Source organism: Stegostoma tigrinum, chromosome 17 (genome assembly GCF_030684315.1).
Source record: "Stegostoma tigrinum isolate sSteTig4 chromosome 17, sSteTig4.hap1, whole genome shotgun sequence".
Lineage (NCBI taxonomy): Eukaryota > Metazoa > Chordata > Chondrichthyes > Orectolobiformes > Stegostomatidae > Stegostoma > Stegostoma tigrinum.
Genome location: NC_081370.1, coordinates 21089954 through 21114010, shown reverse-complemented (window position 1 = coordinate 21114010; position 24057 = coordinate 21089954). Strand labels below are relative to the sequence as shown.

The 24057-nt window shown below is 39.5% G+C and overlaps 1 protein-coding gene across 5 annotated transcripts in view; it reads left to right on the top strand.

Moving 5' to 3' along the window:
* Positions 1-24057, top strand: part of LOC125459161 (leucine-rich repeat-containing protein 10B) — a 114613-nt gene that overhangs the window by 7603 nt on the left and 82953 nt on the right. For 2 of the 5 annotated variants that reach the window (XR_009446835.1, XR_009446836.1), the window contains exons 2-3: positions 15759-15871; positions 17780-19899. Coding sequence is in view for 3 of the 5 variants with exons in the window: in XM_048545182.2 (XP_048401139.1) it covers positions 17799-18680 (882 nt within the window). In the remaining 2 variants the exon portion in view is untranslated. Of the gene's footprint in view, positions 1-15758; positions 15872-17779; positions 19985-24057 lie in introns of those variants that run through there. The other 3 variants (XM_048545184.2, XM_048545182.2, XM_048545183.2) reach the window with 3 other exon arrangements.

Below are 24057 nucleotides of genomic sequence, written 5' to 3'. Positions count from 1 at the left end.
TTTAAGTACAAAATTATCTCCATTATATCAAAGTGCATAACCTCCTTATAGTACACCGGCTAAGCTTGGCCCACTCACTTAACCTGTCTGTATCCCTCTATAGACCCTATGCCATCCTCAGTACTTGCCTTTCCACTGATTTTCTTTTGTCATCTACATACTTGTGGATATAAAAATAAACTTCCCTCATCCACATTATTATTATGTATTTCAAATAATTATGGCTCCAGAACTGATGCAAATGGCAGTCCACTCCTTAACGGTTTCCATCCTGAATAATGTCATCTTTATTCCAACTCTTCATCTTCTACTAGTTAGCCAATCCGCTATCCCCAACACCATGATCTCTTATCTTATTAAGTTGCCTTATGTGTGGTACTTTATTCAATACCTGAAGGAAGGCCTAATATGTGAATCAACTGGTTCTCCTTTATATCCTCAAATAATTCTAATACATTTGTCAGACGTTATTTCTGCTTCATGAAGACATGCTGACTTTGTTTGATTATATTACACTTTTCTAAATGCTCTACAATTACATCCTTTATGATAAACTCAAACATTTTCCCAACGACAGATGTCAAGCTAACAGTTTTATTGTCACTATTCCTTTTTAATCTCCCATCCTTTAAGAATAAAGGTGTTGGCAGTTTACACATCTCTGGTACTTTTCCAAAATCTAAGAATTCTTGGAAGACTACTACCAATACGTACATTAGCTCTGTAGCTACTTCCTTTATTATCATAAGATGCATCGCTCCAGATCCATTGGGCCTTTTGGTCTTTAGTCACATTACTTTCCTTTGAATTTTCTGAACTGGTAGATATTGTATTTATTTCCTCCCGTCTTTTGCCCCATGAATAAGTATTTTTGGAATGCTTTTAATATCCTCTACTATGAAGAGTGAGGCAAAATATTTATTCAACTTCTCTGGTATTTCCTGTTTCTTCCTTTCTGATTTCCCAAGCCTCAACCTCTAAGAGATCTATGTTCACTTTGGTTCCTGTCATCCTTTTATATATTTAAATAAGATGTTGTTGCCCATTTTGATAATCATTGCTAGTTTACCCTCGGTCTATTTTCTTCCTCTTTATTTTCTTTTGGTCATCTTTTGTTGACTTTCAAAACTTTCTCAGTCGTCTGGTTTACCATTAGTTTTCACCACAGTGTATGTTTTCTCTTTCAATTTGATAATATCTTTAACTGCCTTGATTAAACATAGCAGGTTTATGTCTTTCTGGGAATCCTTCATCCTGTCTGAGAAACATTGCAGTTGTGAGTCATGAACTGTTTTCGTAAATGTCTGCTATTGTTCAAAATCTGTATTTTCTGTTTAACTCCATTCCCAGTCCACTTCAGCAAACCCAGCCCTTACTCTTTTATATTTACCTTTATTTGATTCTGGCATAATTGTTCCTGACCCAGGTTTCTCACTTGAAAACTTAATGTAAATGCGATCATGTTTTTGTCACTGTTTCCCTGGGGATCTTTTACCCTGAGATTATCAATTAAATCTGCCTTGTTGCCCATGACCAGTTCCAAAATAACCCAATTTTGTTTCAAAGTTTGTTCTATAATATAATACTCTGGGTTGTAGTAGTGTTAATCAGAGTTATCATAGCCCAGGAGGACCATAGGCCTGCTCTGTCATTAGAGAGATGGTGCTGAGTTTAACCTGAGGGTAACAACTCCTAAGGTGAGGGATGAGATTGAGAAGGTTGGATCTCAAGGTGACCTCAGTCATTTGGAAATTTAACCTACGGTGTTGGTATGAATATGAATGACAAACCAAATGTTCTAGGGACTGTTCTGAAAATACTTAATGAACTTTTCTTCATGGCTGCCTCTGCCAATTTGATTTTCCCAATTATATGAAGATAAAAGTCGCCCATGATTAGTGTGCTGCCCAAGTACTCATTATCTCCTGATTTATTCTCTCTTCTTACATATATCTAACAGCTGCTATTAAGGGGATCTGTAGACTACTTCCACAAGTGCCTTCTTTCCCTTCTTACTTCTTATCTAAGTTCCTTCTTAAGTAAGTAAGGATGGCAGGAGAGTATGGTGGCTGAGCCCAGGGTTTGTCTGCTCCCATCGGCTTTCTTTCTCATCTTATTCTTCTTTTAATTTTGCTTTTTTTTACCTTTCTTCTTCATTCTCTTTTCTTTAAGCCTGGAGAGTGGCAGGTGAAGGAGGAGGCTTCTGGTCGCAGTGACAGCAATGTCAGGATGAGCCAGATACAGATACACCCCAGCTTGGGGTTTCCCAGCGAGTGAGGAGCAGGAACAAAAACAAATTTGCTGGAAAAGCCCAGCGGTTCTGTGGAGCATTTGTGAAGGAAAAAACAGAGTTAATGTTTCGGGTCCGGTGACTCTTCCTCGGAACAGAACAGAGGCTCTGGGCGATTCCCCTGGCCGGGACTCACAGGCTAGGCTGAGGGTCCAGGGTTTGCAGCCAGGCCTGGGCACCCAAAGGAGGAGAAGTAGGTGGTCTTGGCCTGACATGGTGGTGTCCTAGTGTGGAGGTCTCATCTCGGTATAGAGGTCTTCTTTGTGTTTGGCCTCCAGGAGTTCCAGTGGGCTTTGCAGGCAACCTTATTCAGGAGTGGTAGTCTCAGCTCATCATGGCGGTCTTCTTCAGCAGAGGCTGCTGGCCCAGTATTCCCGGTGGCCCAGCGTGGTGGTCTTGTCCTGGCCGCATCTTCGGGATATTCCATCAGTGCTTAATTGGCTTTCCCAGAACCCAGGAGCTGTTGACTGATCTGTGATGAACCTCGTCTTAATTTTACCTAATTTTTATTATTATGTATGACTTCTGTTATTGATGTAGGTACTGTGTTGGGATGACTTATAAAACATTTCACTGTATTTTTCATGTAAAAGTACATGTGAAAATAAATTTCTTTTCTATTCTATACTACACTATTCTATTCTAGTCTTATCTCCACCTCTAAGAAGCCTACATCTCCTGATCTGAGATCACTTGCTATTGCACCTATTCCATACTGTGCTAACTAGATTACCCCACCAGTCCTCCCTTCATCCCTGTCCTTTCTAAAATCAAATACTCATGACTATATTGCTTCTGCTTTGAGCTCCTTGTAAATATATCTCTGGAATGGCTGTAGGATCGTAACTATTAACCTTCACATGTGGTGTTAATTCATTTATTTGTTTCTGAATGCTTTACTTTTTTGCCGTTTTGTTCCTCTATTTGCTGCTTCTTTTAACATTTGTGCACACTATTCCTTCCTCCCACACTGAGTATTATTACCTAAATAGCTATCCTGCATTGCTGCCATATCATTTTGCTTTCTAAGCCTTTGTTTCCATATTCCAGTACCCTGTCCCCATCATGAATTCAGCACTATTTATTAAATTCACCAGGAAAATGTCCAAACACAATTCAAGGTAATACCACCAGAACATTTGCCTTCTACCCCACTACTGGAGTCAGTACCCAATGAACTGAAATCCATATCTCAATCTCTGATCTGTGCATTTAACTCCTTGAAAGACCAATCCATGCCAGTTTGCTTTGCCCATGGCTCAAACGGTAATCCTGAAATTATTGCCCTGGTGGTTCTACTTTGCAATTTAGCTCTGCAATGTTCAAAATCTTTTAGAAATACTCCTTCCTAGTCCTCTCAATGTCATTAGTACCAATGTGTGCCAATTCGTACACAGCCTTTGCAACTAAAATGAAACAAGGAATTGTGATGCTGGAATATGAAACAAAAACAAATTGCCAGAGAAACTCGGGAACAAAAAACAGAAGTTGCTGGTAATGTTACTTAGTTATGTTCCCAATTCAAAGTGCTTATCTCAGTCAACTATTGTGGATCCAGTTTCAGCTTGTTCTTTATTCGTCAATCCTTTCATTGCAAGCTTTGAAAAAAATTGTACTCAAGGCAGTACCTGTAGAATTTAAACTATACGTTTCAGTTTAATGCCAACTGCAAACTAAACTAGCTTTGCACACATTAGAGGTTTAGCCTTCCATACCTAACAAATGCATGCATTTAGTCTGTCATTTGTGGAACATGACAAGTATATGCTTCTGTGTTTGCACGTGGGCCCACTTTGAGTCTGAAGAAAAGGAGAGAGGGCCCCTAAAAGGCACTCGGTGCCTGATTGAGGGATCCTGGCAGTGGAATAACAGAATGACAGAAGCCTGTGAACTTCCGGGAGGGGAGGTAGTGTGTCTTTCTCTCCAGGTTAATACCTAAAACCTGAGAAAAGCTAGTTTATTTTCCTTCGCCAGTTATTATATACTGTGGCTTTAATTAGCAACTAAGACTTTGCAGTTAATGTACCAATCATGTATGCCTTCTGTAAAGAGATGAAAAGTGCTTGGAGAAGAAAGATTGAAGAACAGTAAGTCCTGGCAAACAAAAGAATCATCACAGTAAACCCTGTGATGTGGGGACATTTGACTGCTTTCTACTCTTTATCCTCCACCCTGTCTCTTTGCCATGGTCTGTATATGTTTGTAGGGAAGTATTTGTACTGGAAGTAGTAAAGTTATATGTCAGCAGCTGATATGGTTAGAATCCATTTATTTGTAATAAATAGTAGTTCCTATTATCCTCCATTGTGCTGGCAAGTAAATAGGCAATTTTGCATAGTTTAGTAATTTATTTTACCTTTTGTGATGACTCTGGGAATCATGAGGCTTAAATTCCAACACACTATCCCAGTGAAGTGACATCCAAGCCACATATCATTCTGAATTGGAAATATATCATTATGCCCTCACTGTCACTGGATCAAAATTCTATAACATTCATCATTGAGCTGAGGAGGAATTTCTGACCTCAGAAGGTGGTCAACCTTTGGAATTCTGTACCTCAAAAGGCTGTAGAAGTGCAATCATTGAGCATGATCAAGAAACATATCTAGGTACTAATGACATATCTTGATATGGGAAAGCAGAAAAATAGGTGGATAGATTAGCATGATACAAAACAGCAGAACAGTCCTGCCTGGCTGAATGGCCTACGCCTGCTCCTATCTTCTATGCTTTTATGAGAGCCATAAATATTGCTGTAGTTGTGCTTATCCAGAAAGTCTAAGAGTAGCCCATCGTACTTCTGACTTGTGCCTTATAAGTAGTGGATGTGCTTTCAGGAGCCAGAAGGTAAGTTACTCATCCCAGAACTTGTACCGTCTGACCTGCTGTTGCAGCCACAGTGTTTATGTGCCTCAATGTGTTGAATTTCTTTTCAATGTAACTCCCAGGATGCTGTTAGTAGGGTATTCTATGATTGTAATGCCATTCATTGAATGACAAGGGGATGATTAAATCATCTTGGCTGCAATCGTTTTACCTGGCACATGTGTAGTGCACGTGTTATTTGACACTGATCTGCTCAGGCTTTGATGTTGGATAGATTATAGAGTCAGAAAAGCACAGAAAGAGGCCTTGGGTTCATTATGCCCATGCCGGCCATTAAAAATCCATTTATTCTAATCCCATTTTCTAGAACTTGGACCATAACCTTGAATGCAATGATATTTCACGTTCCTGAATATTGTGAGGGCTCATGTCTCTACTCGTCTTTTAGGCAGTGAGTTCCAGCCATCCACAACCCTCTGGGTGAATAGATTGTTCCTCAAGTCCCTGTGAACTTCCTGTTCTTTAAAACTATGTCTCCTGGTTATTGACCCTCTGCTACAGGAAATGTTTCTCCCTATCTGCCCTCAGAATTTTGTACATGTCAATCAGATTCCCTCTCAATCTGCTATGCTGTAAGGAAAGGAACCCCAGCCTATCTAAACACTAGTCATTGGTGAATCACTCCAGCACAGACAACATCCTGCTGAATTGCTCCTGCTCACTCTCTAGGGCAATCACATCCTTATCATAGTGTGGTGAACAGACTACACACAGTACTCCAGCTGTGGCACAACTAATATTAGATCTTGCTGCACATGAACAAATTTTGGTTCGGTATCTGATGTGTCACAAATGGTGTTGGACAATGTACAATCATCAATGAGCCACAATCTACGTTTCTGACCATATGGTGGAAAGGAAGCCTGTCGTGAAGCAGCTGAGATGTTTGAGTTTCTGGCATTGCTTTGAAAAACTCCTGCAGTGATGTCTCCAGACTAAAGTGAATAGCCTCCAGCAACCAAATCATCTTCCTTTGTATCAGATATGAATCCACCCAATGGAGAGTATTCCCCTGATTCTCATCGACTCCAGTTATGCAATTGTTGGTTGCCTAATTGTCAAACGTAGTCATTCCCACCTCACTATGTCTTGACCGAAGCTGTAAGTCTGATAGCAGCTGCAAACTGAGTGCCATTAAGCAGCTTATTGCTGAGCAAATGCTGCTTCATAGCACTTATTACCGAGCTCTTTCATCATATTGCTGATAATATCAAATAATCTGTTGGGTAGTAATTGGTCAAGTTGATTTGTTTTACTTTTTCTGGACAGGACATATGTGGATGATTTTCCACACCACTTCGTAGATGTTTGTATTCTAACTTTATTGGAACAACTTGGTTACAGACACAATTAGTTATGGACCACTGGCATTTGTAGTATCCAGTGGCAAGGAGTCTATATCATGTGCAAGTCAAAGGATGTTTCAAAATAATTTGCTGCAATGCAAGTAAGGTTTGTGTTGTGTGACCAAGATAGCGTCCTGCCACCCCACATGGGCACGTCAGTTATCTATCTCATCGAATTCATCAGGGAGATGGAGCACAGGGGTATTGATAAGATCTGAAGAATGGTGAATGTATCTGGGGAGGGCAAAGGATAGAAGGCTATCAGGCTCTTGGATCAACAATTGACAAAATGCCAATTAAGTGGAAAAGATATACCAGAATTTTACTAAGCTGACACTCGTCATGAGGTCAATCCCTGAACTAAATCATTCACTGTTACTGTTAAAATTCACACTACACCCAAGATTTCCTGACTGGAATGTCTAAGTTTAAAAGAAAACTGCGCATGATGCAATGCTTATGTTCGGTAGTAGCATTCCCTGTTTATGTCAGAGGGTTCAAGACACACATCAGGAACTTGAGAACATTTGCTTAATTCTTCCAGTCTTAAAGATCTCAGAGGTGGGATGTACATTGGGAAATATGCATCTGTGCTGTGCATTTGTGGAAAAGGCCCAAGAAACTAAACATTTTATGGATTGATTTCTGCTGCATAGCAGCCTTTCAAATGTCTCTGACCCTTAGATTAGGTCAGAGACTTGAAATAGATTGTGGGGCTTCCCTGTGTATTTACCCCAGAAATGTCATTTAGGCAGTGAGTTCCAGCCATCCACAACCTGCTAGGTGAATAGATTGTTCCTCAAGTGCCTGTAAACTTCCTGTTCCTTACCTTAAAACTGTGTCTCCTGGTTATTGACTCCTCTGCTACAGGAAATGTTTCTCCCTATCTGCCCTCAAAATTTTGTACATGTCAATCAGATTCCCTCTCAATCTTCTATGCTCTAAGGAAAGAAACCCCAGCCTATCTAAACACTAGTCATTGGTGGATCACTCCAGCACAGACAACATCCTGCTGAATTGCTCCTGCTCACTGCCGAGGGCAATCACATCCTTATTATAGTGTGGTGAACGGACTACACACAGTACTCCAGGTGTGGCGTAACTAATATTAGACCTTGTTGCACATGGAAACAAAGTTTAATACTCGCTCCAATTCAGTGGTTAGCTGACACAACTCAACTGAGCATCACAACTGACAGCCCCTATCAACCACTGGCCACCCACCACAGTCACACAACAACCCTCTGAGCAGCTGAATAGCTCCACCAAGCACTCAACTATCCTAATGATCACCAGACTACACACTAACCCACTACGACCTCACTCACCCATCTATATCATTTACCTCTCCATTTTATCCATTCATACACCTATTATCTATTCACATCACCCAGTTACCTACCTACCCATTCCCACAATCATCCCTTCACTAACTTATGTGTTTACTGAAATTCGTTGGACTGGAAAGTAGCATGTATATATTTCTTCTATTCAAGATGGAAGAAAACAGAATATCAGAAACCCTTGGCCAATTATCCTGATGTCTACTGTGGGAAAGAAGTTAGAATCAATCATTTTAGAGATTATAGCTGATCACTTAGAAAATTGCAAGGGATTTGGGAAGAGATAGCTTGTTTTTTTTTGATAAGTGGAAATCATATTTAACCAATTCACTTGATTTCTTCGAAGGAGTAATATGTACGTAGATAAAGGGAAGCCTGCACACACAATTCTTTGATTTTCAGAAAGAAAATTTTGATAAGGTGCTATATCAGAGATTATTGCAGAAAGTAAAAGCTTATGAAGAGTAATGTCATAATATGGATAGAAAATTGACGTACCAGTAAAAACAGAGAATATGCATGGGTCTTTGTCTTATTGGCAGTATGTGACAAGTGGAGCTCCACAGGGATGTGTGCTGAGGCCCTAACATTTTACATCAATGATTTGGATAAGGAGAGCAAAGACATGTTAGCTAAAGTCACAGAATACTCAAGTTAGGTAGGGAAGAAGACATGAGGAATTTGCAGACAGATATAGGTAGATTTTGTGAGTGGGTAACAGTCTAGCAGATGTTGTATAGTGTGACAAAGTGTAGATTTGCTCACTCAACAGGAAGAATAAAATAAATGTGTATTACCTAATGCAAAACATCTGCAGAGTCACAAGGTACAGAGGAATTTAGGTGTTCTGGTGTGTGAGACATAAAAAGTTAGTAAGCAGGTTCAGCACATCATCAACATGACTAATATTACAAGAGGAGTTGGACATAAATGTACAGGGAGTTAGTGAGACCACATTTTGAACACTGTGTGCTGTTTGGTATCTTAATTTAGTGAAGGATGTAAATAGTTCCGAAGTCGTTCTGAGGAAGTTTGCTAGATTAATACCTGGTAAAAGTGGACTACTTCATGAAGACAGAGTTTACAGGCTAGTGTGTTTCCACTGCAGTTTAGTAGAGTGAGAGGTGACCAGATTAAAGTGTATAATATCCTGGAGGGTTTGGCCAATGCGGATGTGGAAAGAATATACCTGTAATTGATCAGAGCTGAAAGATAAGCGACATGTTATGAAATCACCTTTTCAGAACAATGATGAGAAGATTTTTTTTGAAGGTGTGTGATTTACCAGGATGGGTGCAGCTCTATTACATAAGAGGTTTTACATAATCCAGGAAAAAAGCCCTCCACTTATTTGGCACTCTGTCCGCCACCTTCGACATTCACTCCCTCCATCAATGATGCACAATTTACAAGATGCAGCAACTCATAAGGGCATCTTTGACAGCACCTTCTGATCAAAGACCTCTACCACTTGAAGGTCAAAAGCAGCAGATGCATGGCTCCATCTTCACCTGTAAGTTGCTCTTCAAGCCACACATTATCCTGAATTGGAAATATATTGTCATTTCTAAACTGTCACTGGAATGAAATCCTGCAGCTCCCTTCTGAACACAATTGTGGGTGTACCTACATGCCCTCTCAAGGACAGTTAGAGATGGGCAATAAATGATGGCCCAGCCAGTGATGTTCGCCTCCGATGAACAAGTAAATAAAAACACATTAAATCAGTGTCCTTTAGTTTTCAACCTTTCAACTAATAGGACACTATTTCCCCGATCTATGCCGTCCAAACAGCCCCATGATTTTATATTACTCGATCAAATCCTCTCTGAACTGTGTTTTTGATGAGGAAAACTAATATCATTGGAATCATTTGGATGAAGGATAAAATCATGTTATTCAGGACATTATTAAGTTTGAAAAGACAAAATAATAAGAATTAATTGTTAAATATTACGAAGAATGGACATAAAGCCTCCACATTGCATGAAAAATAAAAATTCAATTGATATAAAAATCTTTACATTTTTAGAACCAGGGAAGAAATGGGTCACAACAGAAAATGATGACTATGATTTACATGCAAGGAGAAGCTGTCTCATGTAGCTGAAGTATTTGTACTGTGATAGGAACAATGACATCATGCAGTTTCCTCCGTGATACTGCTTAGTCCCATCTTCTGAAGAAAACATCTCCCATGGCATGAGGGTGACCTTTCCATTCCTTTCTCAGGTCAGGTTTGTGACCTTTCTGAATTGCAAATGGTTTTGCAATATAAACTTGCTTTTCCACAGAACTGAGATGGGATATGTTTCAAATTTGTATCAAGCAGGTCATCAAAGGCAGTGAAGTCTTCTACCAGGCCATTGTGTGCTGGGTTTAAACCCAGAGTTTCAGGACTGAAGACAAAACACACAGTACCCTCATTCAGTGCCAGTTCTTTACTATTTCTTTACATTCAGTGATTTTAATTTTCTACTTCCTAATCCAGTACCACTGACTTACTCTTGTTCCAAACAGGCCTGAATTTGGAGGACAGAGCTTTCTGTAATTAGGCACTTATTGAAAATTTCTCTTGGAGAGAACAAAAATCTAGTATAATATATAAAAGAAAATCAATATATTGCTGCAATTGAGGATGGCCTAATGAAGCACAATATTAAAGTACAACCTGAACCTTTCTTTTCTCTCATGACCCAACATAGGGGCAACAATGTAGGGGCAACAATGTGTAACATATACAAAATGTTCTGGAACAACTCACCAAAACTGTGATCTCTTAGTTTCTAAAAAGATGAAAACAACAGATGCAAGGTGGCATCACCTACACACTCCCCTCCACCACTCTTTCATTGTGGCCAAACTCCTGTAACTTCCTTCCCATTAGCACTATGGGTGTATCTACACCACTTCATCATCGTGGCTTACCACCATTTGCTCAAGGGCAATTAAGGATGGGAATTGAATGCTGGCCCACTCAGTAATTTTGAAATCCCATGGAAGGATTTTTTTAAAAGACAAAACAAAATTACACATGATATATCTAACTATGCTACATGGCTGAACCTGATATTAACACCAGAAGCAAGAATATTTGTGAAATACTACATGTCTTTTCAGCAATGCTTCATTTGTGGGGTGCAAAATGGAGACCAAGTCCTTGCTGTTTGATGCATTTTTAAAAATGTAATTATGGGATTTTTTAGTGTCATTTCCATTAGACGCTGGAAGTGCTCGCCTCCATGTTAAGCGAACACATTTAAGTGACCTGATAATGATGCTGTGATAGTCCATATTGCATTTTCAGCCCACAAAAGGAAACTTGCTTTCAACATCCATCTGGCCAAGTCCATTCGGGATCTTATATATTTCAATGAAGTCACCTCTGACTCCTGTAAACTCAGGCCTGACCTGAGTGGTCTTTCCAAGTAGTTGTCTCCTAAACCTTGTCAGAGCTGCTGCCAATGCACTAATATCCTTCTGTAAGTACAGTGACACGTATTGTGTGCAGTATTGCAGATGGGGCCTCACCAATGTCTTGTATAACTGAAGCATAATCTCCTTATTTATATATTCAATTTTCTTCACAATAAATTATAACATTCTATAAACTTTTCCAAGTACTTGCTGTACCTGCATGTTAATCTTCTATGATCCTTACATTAGGACAGCTAGATCCTCCTGTACTCCTGGCTTGTGCAACTTCTCACCATTTAGATAATATGCCTATTTTTGTTCTTTCTGCTGAAATAGATAATTTCACTTATTTTTACATTGCGCTTCATTTTTTAGATCTTTGCCCACTCATTTAACCTATCAATATCTTTTTGTAGGCTCTTTATGTGCCCTTCACAATTAACTTGCCTACCTTCCTTTGTATCATCAGCAAATATAATTACCATACCTACAGATCCCTTCATCAAAATCATTTATGTAAGTTGCAAAGAGGTAAGGCCTCAGCATTTATTCCTGTTGCACACCACTCATGACATCCCACCAGTTTGAAAAAGATCTACATATTTCTACTCTCTGCTTCTTGTTAGCCAGCTAGCCTTCTATCAATGCCAATGTTACCCCAAACTATGAGCTTTTATTTTTTGTAATAATCCTTGATGTGGTACCTTATCAGATGCCTTCTGCAAACCTAATATAGTACATTCAGTGGTTCCCCTTTATTGTAATCACAATTTACTCCTTCAAAGAACTCGAATAAATTAGTTTTGCCAAAGGAAATTGAAGTTTAACTATGTCAACTTTGTCTGATTCCTTTAACTTAACCAAATGCCCCGTTACGCCATTGTTAATAGCAACTTTGAACATTTTCCCTGTGACAGGTATTGAGATAGATTTGGAAATATGACGTTTCGGGCCTAGACCCTTCTTCAGAAAAGGGTCTAGGCCTGAAACGCCAGTCTTCCTGCCTCCTCTGCTGCTGCTTTGCCTGCTGTGTTCATCCAGCTCGACACCTTGTTATCTCGGACTCTCTAGCATCTGCAGTTCGTACTATCACTAGTCGGTAGATTCCTGTTTTCTGCCGCCCCCCCCCCCTCACTTTTTGAATCAGGGGATTACATTAGCTATTTTCTCATCTAAAGCATATTCCCTGAATTTGCGTTTTAGAAAATTAAAGTCAATGCTTCAACTATTTTACCAGCTGCTTCTTTTGAGACCCTGGGATGAAATCCATCAAAACATGCCAATTTGCATTTCCAAAAATTTACTTTGCACTTTCTTCTTTGTAATTGGAATTTCCTTGAGTTTGTCCCTCCCTTTCAATTCCTGACTTACAGCCATTTCCAGAATGCTACTTGCATCCTTTCCAGTGAAGACCATTGCAAAATATCTGTTTAATTTGTCTACCATCTCTTTGTCATCTATTACTAATCCTAAAGGACTAACACTGACTTTGGTTTTAAATAACTAAAGAAACATTTCCTATCAGCTTTTATATTTTTGGCTAACATTCTTTCGGACTCTTATTTTTGTACTACGGAGGATACCTGATTTATGAATGTCTGATTAATGAATGTTCTTACTTATGATTGTGATCCCATGCAGGGGTGTAATTTCCTGCACTTACTTTATGTTGTCCTGCATTGTGTACTGACTTGCGTGCAAAATGACTTGTGAATAGACTCAGAATGGAACCTGTTTCCAACCTGGGAACCACCTATACATGTTAAGCGCCTTGTTAACAGCTCAACTCAGAGGTAACAAGAACTACATTTGCTGGAGTCAGAGACAACACAGTGTGGAGCTGGAGGAAACACAGCAGGTCATGCGTCCAACTACAGTCCAGAAAATGAGCAACGGTCAGTCCTATAGGACCGGTACAAGCAATTTGGGACCAAACCTGAAATGTCAACTTTCCTGCGCCTCTGATGCTGCCTGGCCTGCTGCGATTCTCCAGCTTCACACTGTGTGGTAAACAGCTCAACTCACCTTATTAATATTCAACTTCCAGGTACATGGAGAGTTCAGCATGCCTCTGGCTGTAAGGAACCTTCATGTTGCCCAGCACTAATCTGCATCTTAGAGCACAGTCCATGAGCACCGGCAATGTGCAACTCATTGGCCACAAACATCAGCATCTGAGGTTTTCCAGCCCCTCAAAAACCTCATGATACCACTCTGACCTGCTTGTAGGATGCTGAGGAAATACAAAACTGCATTTTCAGACACACTGGCAACTAGCATTGAAAGGCAGGCACTTTGTGCATCAGGGCAGACACTCAGCTCAAGAATTGGACCAGGCTGCATCTCGGTGCAGCTCAGTTATTCTCTGAGTACTTGTTCACTTAAAATCTACCTACATGCTTATAGTATCCATGCCTCAACTTGCCTTGCCGTGCCTGTTAGCATGTTGTTGCCTTAGCGAGAGCCTACAGGCCATTAACAGTGCCTTTGTACTGACTTACTGTATGTGTAGACAGCCAAACAAGCTTGTCATGCTCATCAGTGGAGATCTATCTGGGGCCTTGGGTGTCAAGGGGGAGTGTGGCACACCTTGCTATACACCGCAACAAGATGCCAGTCTAACACCTACAGTATGTACCAGCTACCTGTGTGACAAATGTCCTGCATGTTTATTTAACCAATTGACTGTGTCAAAATTTGCAAGGGTGAAACTCCTCATTCCAGACAAGGGGGCACCGCTCCCTAAGGTGTACCAATGCCATCTGTCATGGGCACAGTTTGCACTCTGTCCAGGGACTTAGGCATGGACTTTCCTGTGCTTGGCCAGTCACAGTCAGGTCATATGACTAACTACAGTCCAGAGAATGTCCTGTAGGACCAGTATAAGCGTTTGAGAAATCCTCAGTCAGGATGCTGCAAAGACATGCTCAGGGAAGTGATTAGTCATGTCCAGGGGCTGCTCGTTGAAGTCAGTCAAGGCTCTGGGGCAAAAACAGCCTTGGAGTCTGCCCATCATTGAGGATAGCCCACGGGGGAAATCTGCAAGGTCAGCAGAGAAAAACCAGAGACAAAAGGCAGTGGGACAGTTAAGGCTGGAGAGAAAAGCAGAGGCATGATTGTAGGTGGGGACAAGGATGCCGATTGCGAGAAAACTCAATGTGAAACAGCAGCCACTTTGATCTTCCACAAACAGCAATTGGTGTTGGCAATGGCAATCACAGTATTGACCTTCAGCTCCAGAAGTCACTTCTGTGGAAGGGCACCAAAGGCCCAAGCAACTAGTAGAACAATTACGGGGAATGCTATTTGTTGCCAAGGAGAAGTAAACTGTGTGGTCTGGTGGTTAAACAAGAGGTGGGGTGAGAGAATGGGCTTGCATGCGCAAGCATGTGTCAGCCCTGCCAGCTATATGACATTTGTGGGTGCTGTGCTGCTATATTGGCAGTGAAAGGCAGTGCTGGATTGTCAGTGTTTGCCTGGGTGAATAGTGGCTTTTTGAATATGGCACAGGAAAAAGGAATGTCATCCTTTGGTGGATATCTCCTGAGTGCTGAGTTGCGCTAGGAATGGTGCATGGTAAAGTGGGCATAGAATTGAACTAAAGGGAGATCATTAAGATTTGATAGATAGTTGAAGAGGTGACTTCAGAAATCTTACTAGGCAATATCGTGAAAATCTTTTGAATAAATTGACACAATGGTACTTAGCCAATCAAACACAAGGTTTGGTCTATTAACTCGATTTCTCTTTCCACAGATACTGCAGGACCGCTGAGTATTTCCAACACTTTCTGGATGAGGTTCAGATTTCCAGCCTTTGAGGTATTTTGCAGTTGTTCTCTCCAGGGATTAGATCTCATCTAGCTCAGAGCATGAAGACAGCCTTGAGAGAAGGGCCAAGAGTTTCCCCTTTGGGCATAATCAGTGCAAATTGTATTCAAAATTGATTTCAGAAGTTGTTTTTCCTCAAGTTTCCACTTAAGCTCTGCCATGAGCTATTTCAACCCTGCAGCATGTTAAGACTTTTTAAAAAAATGGCGTTTAAAAATAACATTGCTGTGTCTAAGAGTAATAACTTGGTGCACCTTTATTAATATTATTATTAATAACTGAAAATAGGTTTATTTCAAATCTAGGCAGTTTCAGTCAAAATGACTTCGCTTACCACTCTTAAATATGGAAATCACTTTAAATGCTACAGTGAGCCATTTACTGGGGTCATTGGCATACAGCAGTAAAAATTAGGATATTTAGATAAAAGTAGTATTGAAAAAGATTTAAAATGTGCGCTTTTGTGCCTTTTCCTCTAAAAATCACTTAAATTTTAAGAATCTGTGTTAACAGCCCCCAGTGATTACGATTCATCGAATCTCACCAAGTAAATCATTGATCTTCGGGACATAGCAATGTTGTTTTTCTGATGCAAAACTTTTCAAGTAGCTCAAAAGGTCACATAACCCATATTATATTTAAGATTCGGCCGCTATGGAAGAATTGTACTGAACAAAAATTGATGCTATCCTGCAAAACATCCTGGTCACCAGTGGCAAGACATTATGAAGAAGACACTTGACTCTAGATTGATGTGTAAGTAAATTAGTGCCTAGCAACCTAATGACATACAGGTAACTACAGATTCATCATCTTTCTTCAATCTGGTGTAAAATAATGGAATTAATTATCAGAAGTAAATTTGGAAATTACAGCTATAATATTGTGAAGAAAAGTCCACTTGCATTGGGAAGAGAAAGTCCTGTGGAAAGCATTATGCAGATGACAGCAATGTTCCTAATAAAACAAAATATAAGTTGTTTCATAAAGTTCTAACCAAAAAGTTATTAGTTTAAATTCCAAGTTGAGTAGGTTCAGATTAAAGTTCAAGAATGGATTTTAAAAACAGCGGGGGGTCAATGAGTTTTTGTTATATGGAGTTATATGGAAATGTGTGTGATTTCAATTGGAATGTTCTAGAGCTAAGCTTTCTTATTGTTTCAAATTTACACCAAATTACTTTGATTCAGAAACTTCAGATAAATTGGTTAAGTTTGCTGATGTGGCAGAAAACAATAGAATTGGAGGAGGCAGATCAAAAACTATAAATCAGGTGATCAAAGTATGCGAGTAATCAGTTTAATGGCTGATGAAATTTTCATAATTATGGGTCCTACAAATAGGCAGGAATAATGGACAACACATGTATTTCATGTATAGCAATGAAATGGCTTTGGATAATTTTTTGTAGGAGAACTAAATATGTCAATGGCGTCATTCTCATCAGAGTATTACAAAACATATACAATCAAAACAATAGAGCATGAGGTAGGAAAAGGTGTGATTAAATTGTATAGCACTCTTGTTAGCCTACAACTTGATTAATCTATTCATTTTATGTCATTGAGCCAAAAAGGTAATATTTAAATTAAGAGATAATACAAAGAGTCAGAAAGTTTATCATGACATTTAGAGGTTTGAAATGTCATGACAAAGCAGAGAAACATAGGTTTGGACCTTATTGGGGTGATGGGGTTCCTGCTCTCAATGGTCAAAATTATGAATGAGCCCTTTCTAGCATAGCTGGCACATCCTAGAGCCACTTATTGACTTGGGGTGGGCCCTCAACCATTGTCAAGGAAGGAAGAAGTGAATCTCTGAGAGATGCTGTGAAATTGATGGCAATTCTCTGGTTCTAGCAACTGATATTCAGACTAGTGGACACTGGTGGGACTGCTGTCAGTCCTGAGAATGCATGCTGCATTGGAGCTACACTTCAAGGTAGATCAGGATCTTAGCTGGGACTAGGATGAGAGGCCCTACTGATTTAGGGCGAAGATGGAAAAGGTAGTGGGAGGGAGGGAATAGGAAAGCCACAGTGGGTTTTGTATCTGATAGGCACAGAGGACCTATAAAGGCGGCATGCTCCGCCTTATCAAGTCACTAGTTCACCAACTGAGTCCTAGCATGCAGTGCAGTTAGCGCTGACATCTTTCACCATGGGTAAAATTACAGCAATGGGGAGGACTTTAAATGACCATGAGTTAACAACTGGAGGGCTTCATTTAGCCCAAGAGTTGGCATCTTCCCAATACCTTACCCACCATGAGTAAAATTATAATGGGCTAGGATGGGTAGACCCTGAGTATGATGCCTGTGATTTGACACATAATTTGATCCCCCCACCCACCAGGCCTTCCAGTCTTAAGTTTCAGAGAGGCAATGTTCTAGCTGGATACAAAGTTAAGGGTAATGAACGTAAATCTGAGAGTACATTAAATGATGAGAGTAGAAAAGGGAACACAAGAGTTCAAACTCATACAAACCAATTTGACATGAATGAACTAAAGTTGGCTAAATTCTTTTTTTCTTATTTGTAATAATCTGCTTTTTCATTGCTGTTACAGTAGTATAGCACTCTATGATATCATTTTCAATCTAATAGGTATTCTGATAATCTATATTACAAATTTTCAACTCTGATTTTTCTTTTGTCCTGTGTAGGGAGGGCTGACCTCCAAGAATGAAAATGGGGAGTGCATTTCAGAAGGTTGCCTCTGTCTTATCTTGCAGCCCTGATGATGAACTGAGCTGCGTTTCGACCGACATGGATGAAGTAATGGCTGACAGGATGCTGGATGCCTGCCACAAGAAGATAAAGAGGCTCCCAGTTCCGATCTGCTCGTTCACCCATGTAGAGAAGTTGTACATCAGCAACAACAAGCTGAGGGAACTCCCCAATGAGTTTGAGCAGCTGGTCAACTTAAAAATTCTAGCACTGGACTTTAACAAATTTGAAGATGTGCCTAAAGTTGTATGCAATATGCAAAACCTAACCCGGCTCTATCTTGGGAGCAATAGATTAATGACAATTCCTCCAGAGTTTAGGAATCTAGAAAATCTCAGGTGTCTATGGATAGAGAGCAATTATTTCAGAAAATTTCCCAAACAGTTAATTAATATGCCCAGTCTGAGGTCACTCCAGATGGGAGACAACAAGCTAAAGACTTTACCAGAGGATCTGGTTAGGTTCATAAATTTGCGTGGATTTTGGTTGTATGGAAATAGATTTGAGGACTTCCCGAAAGTATTACTTAAAATGGAATTTCTAGAAATCCTCGATGTGGACAAAAACAAAATTACTGAGTTCCCTAATATGGAACACCTTTCAAGGCTCAAACTGCTTTCCTATGACCATAATCCTGCCAAGCACCCACCAAGTGTTGCAGATGGTGTAACACTGGTAGGTGAAGGGGCAGCTGAATTAAGGGCTGCCAGGGCTCAAGAAAGTGAAGAGAATGATGAAAATCAGGAGCCTCTGCACAGCATCCTCAAAAATGGTTCCATGGGACTGGAAACAGAGGGAAACTTCTCCACTTTAGACTGTTCTCAAGAGGAGACATGAGACCTACTGCGGATATCAGCCAAGGAATATCACATACCAGGCACTGAGTGACAGACAGCTCCTTTGAAGTCATTGTGAGATGGTGGGTAACTCACTCTGGAACAGTCAGAAATGGAGTAGGCAGCTGAAGATATAAATGGCTCAATGGACAGGAACTGGATGAAAATACAGTCAAACACACACACAAAAAAAGAAAAATTGGTTATTTCTCTGTAGACGCTATTTGTCAGATTACAGGAATGGGTGTGTTTAAACCAGAAAGGGCCCTTTTAATGAAAGATTTTGCTGTGACAAATTTCTCAGCTGATTGTGTTAACAATGTGGATGTGCCACATGCAATTTAGGACCATATGTATCTGTATTATCAGATTAACTTAAAAATGTCTATAACTCTGCATCGCAGTGATAACAGTTGGATAATACTTCATAGGAGAAAGTAGTCATTAACTGTTATAAGTATTACAGTAATGAAGCTTGAAGGCCAGTTTTCATATTACAATAAGATTTCGGGTGAGAGTTACATATTTATTAATAAGTTGTTCTTACTAATAAATTTGTAATGAATAAAGCATCACAAGAATGTGTTACTTTTGCACAATGGACCATCTTCAGCTGCATTACTAAACTCCATTCATCACTTTGAAAATAAGCTGCTTCATCGATTGTTTACATGTTCATAGAATTCCAATGAGTTAAAAATAACAACTCATTCTGTCCACAGCAGAGGTTTTAAAAAAAAGCAAAAAAAAATCACACACTCAGTATTTGCATGCATGACTTGCTTTACGTTTACATTTCCTTAAATGGCAAGAGAGAGATTTTTTCAGCTGTAAGGGAGTGTGCCAGGAATGCAGTTTAAATCTGCTCACATATCCACTCCTTTACTTCTGTTTAGGGACAAACGATTCATGGCATTACAAAAAACATAAGCCAGGAAATGAGGGACAAAGATATTACAATAAATGAAAATTGTCATACTGCTGCAATTGTGGGAAATCGTGTGGACATAGACATCTGCAGGGGCACTATAATTGCTGAGCAATGTAAATAAACATGCAGGACTTTATTGAAGAATTTCTATTTCCTCCCCTTTTTATTTAATCCATTTATCAGGGCAATCTTACCGAGGTTTAAGTCCTAAAACGAGGGGAAAAAAAAGCAAGAAAATTGGCGAATGTGACATACTGGTCTGACTCATCCTGTACACTTCAAAATAGAGGTACAATACAGCCAGTATATTGTTTTCCAAGTATTACTGCTAAGTGTAAGACTAGAAAATAAATATCAGCAAGTTATTCAATGTTTATTTCTACTTTTCTTCCTTCATATTACCAAATAGATAATGTCTAGTATGGGGAAAAGTATAGACAGCAGATTTCCAACCTCATATGTCCATCTAATCTGAGGGAGCATGGACAACTGATTGAGATTTAACCTGGTGCTTGTGATGAATATGTTATTTGCAGTCTACTAAGTAGCTGTACTCATTGAAGAAACTCTTAATTTAAATCCTAATGTTTTATCTTTAAATACTGACTTAGAAATAATAGCCAAGAATTTCCTGGTTGCCATGAGGTTTTATGCCTGCCCTGTTAATGGAAATATGTTATGACTTCCCTTATGGGGCATAGTTGGCTGCTGTAGAATGTACACATTCATGTGGAAACAGTACAAATTCAATACCATCTAAAGGAGTAACATTGAAAGTGTTATTGCATGTGGCACCACTCCAAGAACCACTTGCCTCTGCTGTTCCCCATTACTATGCATTACAGGGATAGGAAAACCCAATCCAACTTTGTTTGAATTTGTGGAGAACCGGGTACGCTGAAGATTCACTTTGGTTAGGTATACTTCAGTTGGGAACAAGAGAAAAAGGAAAAGTAAATGCAAAACAAAAAATAAAAGTTCTTTAATTGTAGAAATCCGATACACTGACATGAAATGAATTTTACACTGCATTGCGTTCAGATCTGGTGAAATCCCATGCCGGTGCATGACTTCTATAAATACAGGAACTGGCCAGGTGCTGGTTGAGCAAAATACGTTGCTGGAAAATTGATGGTGGGGAATCAGGAAACTAAAAATACTATTGAAGGAAAGAAATAAAAATCTAAATGGCAGTTCAGAATTAAAGGTGGAAACTCCAACAATTCCTTTGTCAGCCACATTAGACTCTTTACCAATCATGGAGTACAGTCAGTTCAAATGAAATTCAGGTAGTTATGTTACAGATATTGGAATGTGATAGTGTAACTGGAAATTATTTTTAACCTGGCAGTTCATGGTGCTCCATATGGGATAACATATTTATTGGCAGGAGGTACAGCATAATATATTCTTGATATATTTTGGGAACAAAGATGCATTCACAAGGCAATATAATAACCCTTGTCAGAGTTTAGCACTTTTTTACATAGTCTATTGGACAGGATCATCTGAGATTGATTATAGAAGCACTCACTAGTAGAATGTTCAGGGGTTTGATTATATGGCACAGGTTTTGCTTTCTTCTGCTCATTTTGCTCCATTCTATTTGACACAAGCTGTTTTAATGAGCGTTGCCAGTCATCTGTTTTAGCTCATGTATTTAGACATTTCAGGATGGGGGTGGCTTCAGAGAGTAGGCATGACAGCTGAGCTAACACTGTCCTCTTAGGAGTCTAACCATATACATTTTCTGAAGAAGGATTCTGATCTGAAAGGTCAGCTTTCCTGCTCCTCTGATGCTGCCTGGGGAGACTGCTATGTTCTTCCAGCTCCACACTGTGTTATCTCTGATTCTAGCACCTGCAGTTCTTGCTATCTCATCAAGACCTTTTCCAGTCGAGATTTGTTCCGGTCACAATGACCCAGACATATAATTATTTTTACGTAGCTTTTGTTACTATTTCCTGCCTAATATGTTAGTATCACCATCTCTATGGAACTTGTGCGAAGTTGAGTAGAATATTTGTGGATTGGAAGGTAGGCTGTTAGAATTTAGTGTTCATAAAATATTGGTGTTTCTAAAATGCTAGGGGGTAACAGTGTGTAGTCTCTTTAAAAGATGATGTGCTTTTTCATGTCTGTAGACTGCAGCTTGTCGGTTTGCAGGCATGCATGGAAACTGAATTGAAACATTTGTATCAGCAGACTGTACAGTCAGCAGGCCAAGCAGCAGTTTTGTTTTGTTATCAAGAAGACAAGTTTTGAATTTAAACAATTAATTTGAATCAGGCACTTAGACACTGAAAACCAATTAAATTTAAATCTGAATGTTTTGACAACATAGGACCAACCCTATTGTAAGAAATATTGGTATGTCATCAAGGGTGTAAAAGAAGGGGCAGCTGGGCAAAGACAAGAAGAGCAAACTGCCATTTGCAAGAGTTAAAAGCTCTCAGTTCTCAAGAGAGAATCACTACCTCTCACAGACTTTTCTAAGTTTTAGAGGAAGCACCATCTAAATCAAAGGGATCTACAGCACAACTACTTAATATTCCTGACAGAATGTTTGACTGAGAAGGCACAGAACATTCCTGAAGACATGTAACCTGGCTGTAATTTTGAGAGGATAAAATCTATTTTTAGTATTTTTGTCTTATATATAATTGGGACTTGTGTTTATTGGAACAGCATACCATTAGACTCTTGTTTTATTCAGGAATAGTTAATAGCTAGAAGGGGTTTATTTGGTTTGTTAACAATTTAGTTAATTTGTTCACTGGAGTTAACTATTTTGTTGGAGTTAGTTACTTGTTGATTGTAAAGTGAGTGTCAGGGGTTTGTTTTACTTAACCACTAGAAGTTGCTGAAGAAATGGATTACACCTCTTCTCACACACCTTTTAACAGATTATTGGATGAGACGCTCCTCTCTGGGTGTTTCAGTTTTAGTTAGCAAAGGGAGTCAACCCTTTATAACAGATTTATAACAGATTGGGGACTTGGGTCCGGGATTTAGCCAGCTCGGGCCTGGGGTTTGGACAGGTTGGAACAGATCGGATTCACGATTAGAACAGATTTGGACTGATTTGAACAGTTGCTGGAGAATCCGAGATAACAAAGTGTGAAGCTGGATGAACACAACAGGCCAAGCAGCATCTTAGGAGCACAAAAGCTGATGTTTCGGGCCTAGATTCCTCTTCTGATGAAGGATCTAGGCCCGAAACGTCAGCTTTTATGCTCCTAAGATGCTGCTTGGCCTGCTGTGTTCATTCAGCTTCACACTTTGTTATTCGGGATTAGAGTCCTAGATTTTTAAATAAAACTTAAGTGAGAAGTCAAAAATCTGTTTAATTTCATTTTGCTTGTTGTTGGTTCAATCAAAAGTGGAGAAATGGCTCTTAACATTGCTAAAGAGGCTTTGGGGGTCAAAGTTTGCCAGGCATGTTGAGAAAGACAGGATTAGGAGATACTTTTAGCAGACAGGCTAGAATTGGGTTTAACAAAGGATAAGAAGAACGCTGAAATTGTGATGATGTTAGCCATTGATTTAGGTAAATCAGAGCAACAGTAAGGTGCAGTGGAGTTAGAAAAAAGTTAAATTGCAAATAAGACAAGTGGAGTTAGAAAAGAAAGAAAAGGAAAGAAGTTCTTAGCTGCTCAAAAAGGAAAAGAGAGAGAATGAAGGAAGAAAGAGAGAGAATTTGAACTTTGGAAGTTGACAATTATTTAGCAAAGTCAGTTTGAAAGGATGGTGATGATGGTAGAGAGTAGACCTAGTGAGGAGGAGAGCGCTGATGAGAACCTAAAGACTTGGTAGGGATATATACATATATGTCAAAACCTCACCAAAATTCAATAAAAGAAATTCGGATGCCTTTTTCATTTCTTTTGAGAAATTGGCTAAACAGATGAACTGGACAGAGTCTATGTGGGTAATATTAATTTAGACTAAGTTATCAGGCAGGGCTAGTAAGGTGTTTGTAGTGCTATCAGAGGAGGTGTCAGGAGAATATGAAGTAGTAAAACAGGCTATTTTGAGCATCTACGAATTGGTACCAGAAGCATGTAGACGAACGGTTCAGAAACATAAGAAAGTAACCAGGTCAGACTTATATCAAGTTTGAAAGAATTAATTGGAGCTGAATGGGTGAGAGCATTAAAGATAGAAAAGACATATGAGGATCTTAGAGATGTTATTCTGCTGGAGGAGTTTAAAAACTCATTTCCAGAAGTGATAAGAATCCGTGTTAAGGAACAGCAAGGTATGACACTGAGAAGAGCTGCAGAGAGGGGGGATGAATATGCATTAGTGCATAAAAAGAAATCTAGCTTCCAACAGCAATTTCATTCTGTGGGGGATAGAAATTGGGAAAAAGTGAGATCCTTCAATGAGAAAAAAAGAATAGATCACGTTGGGAACAGTTTACCACAGGTGAAAAAAGAAACCC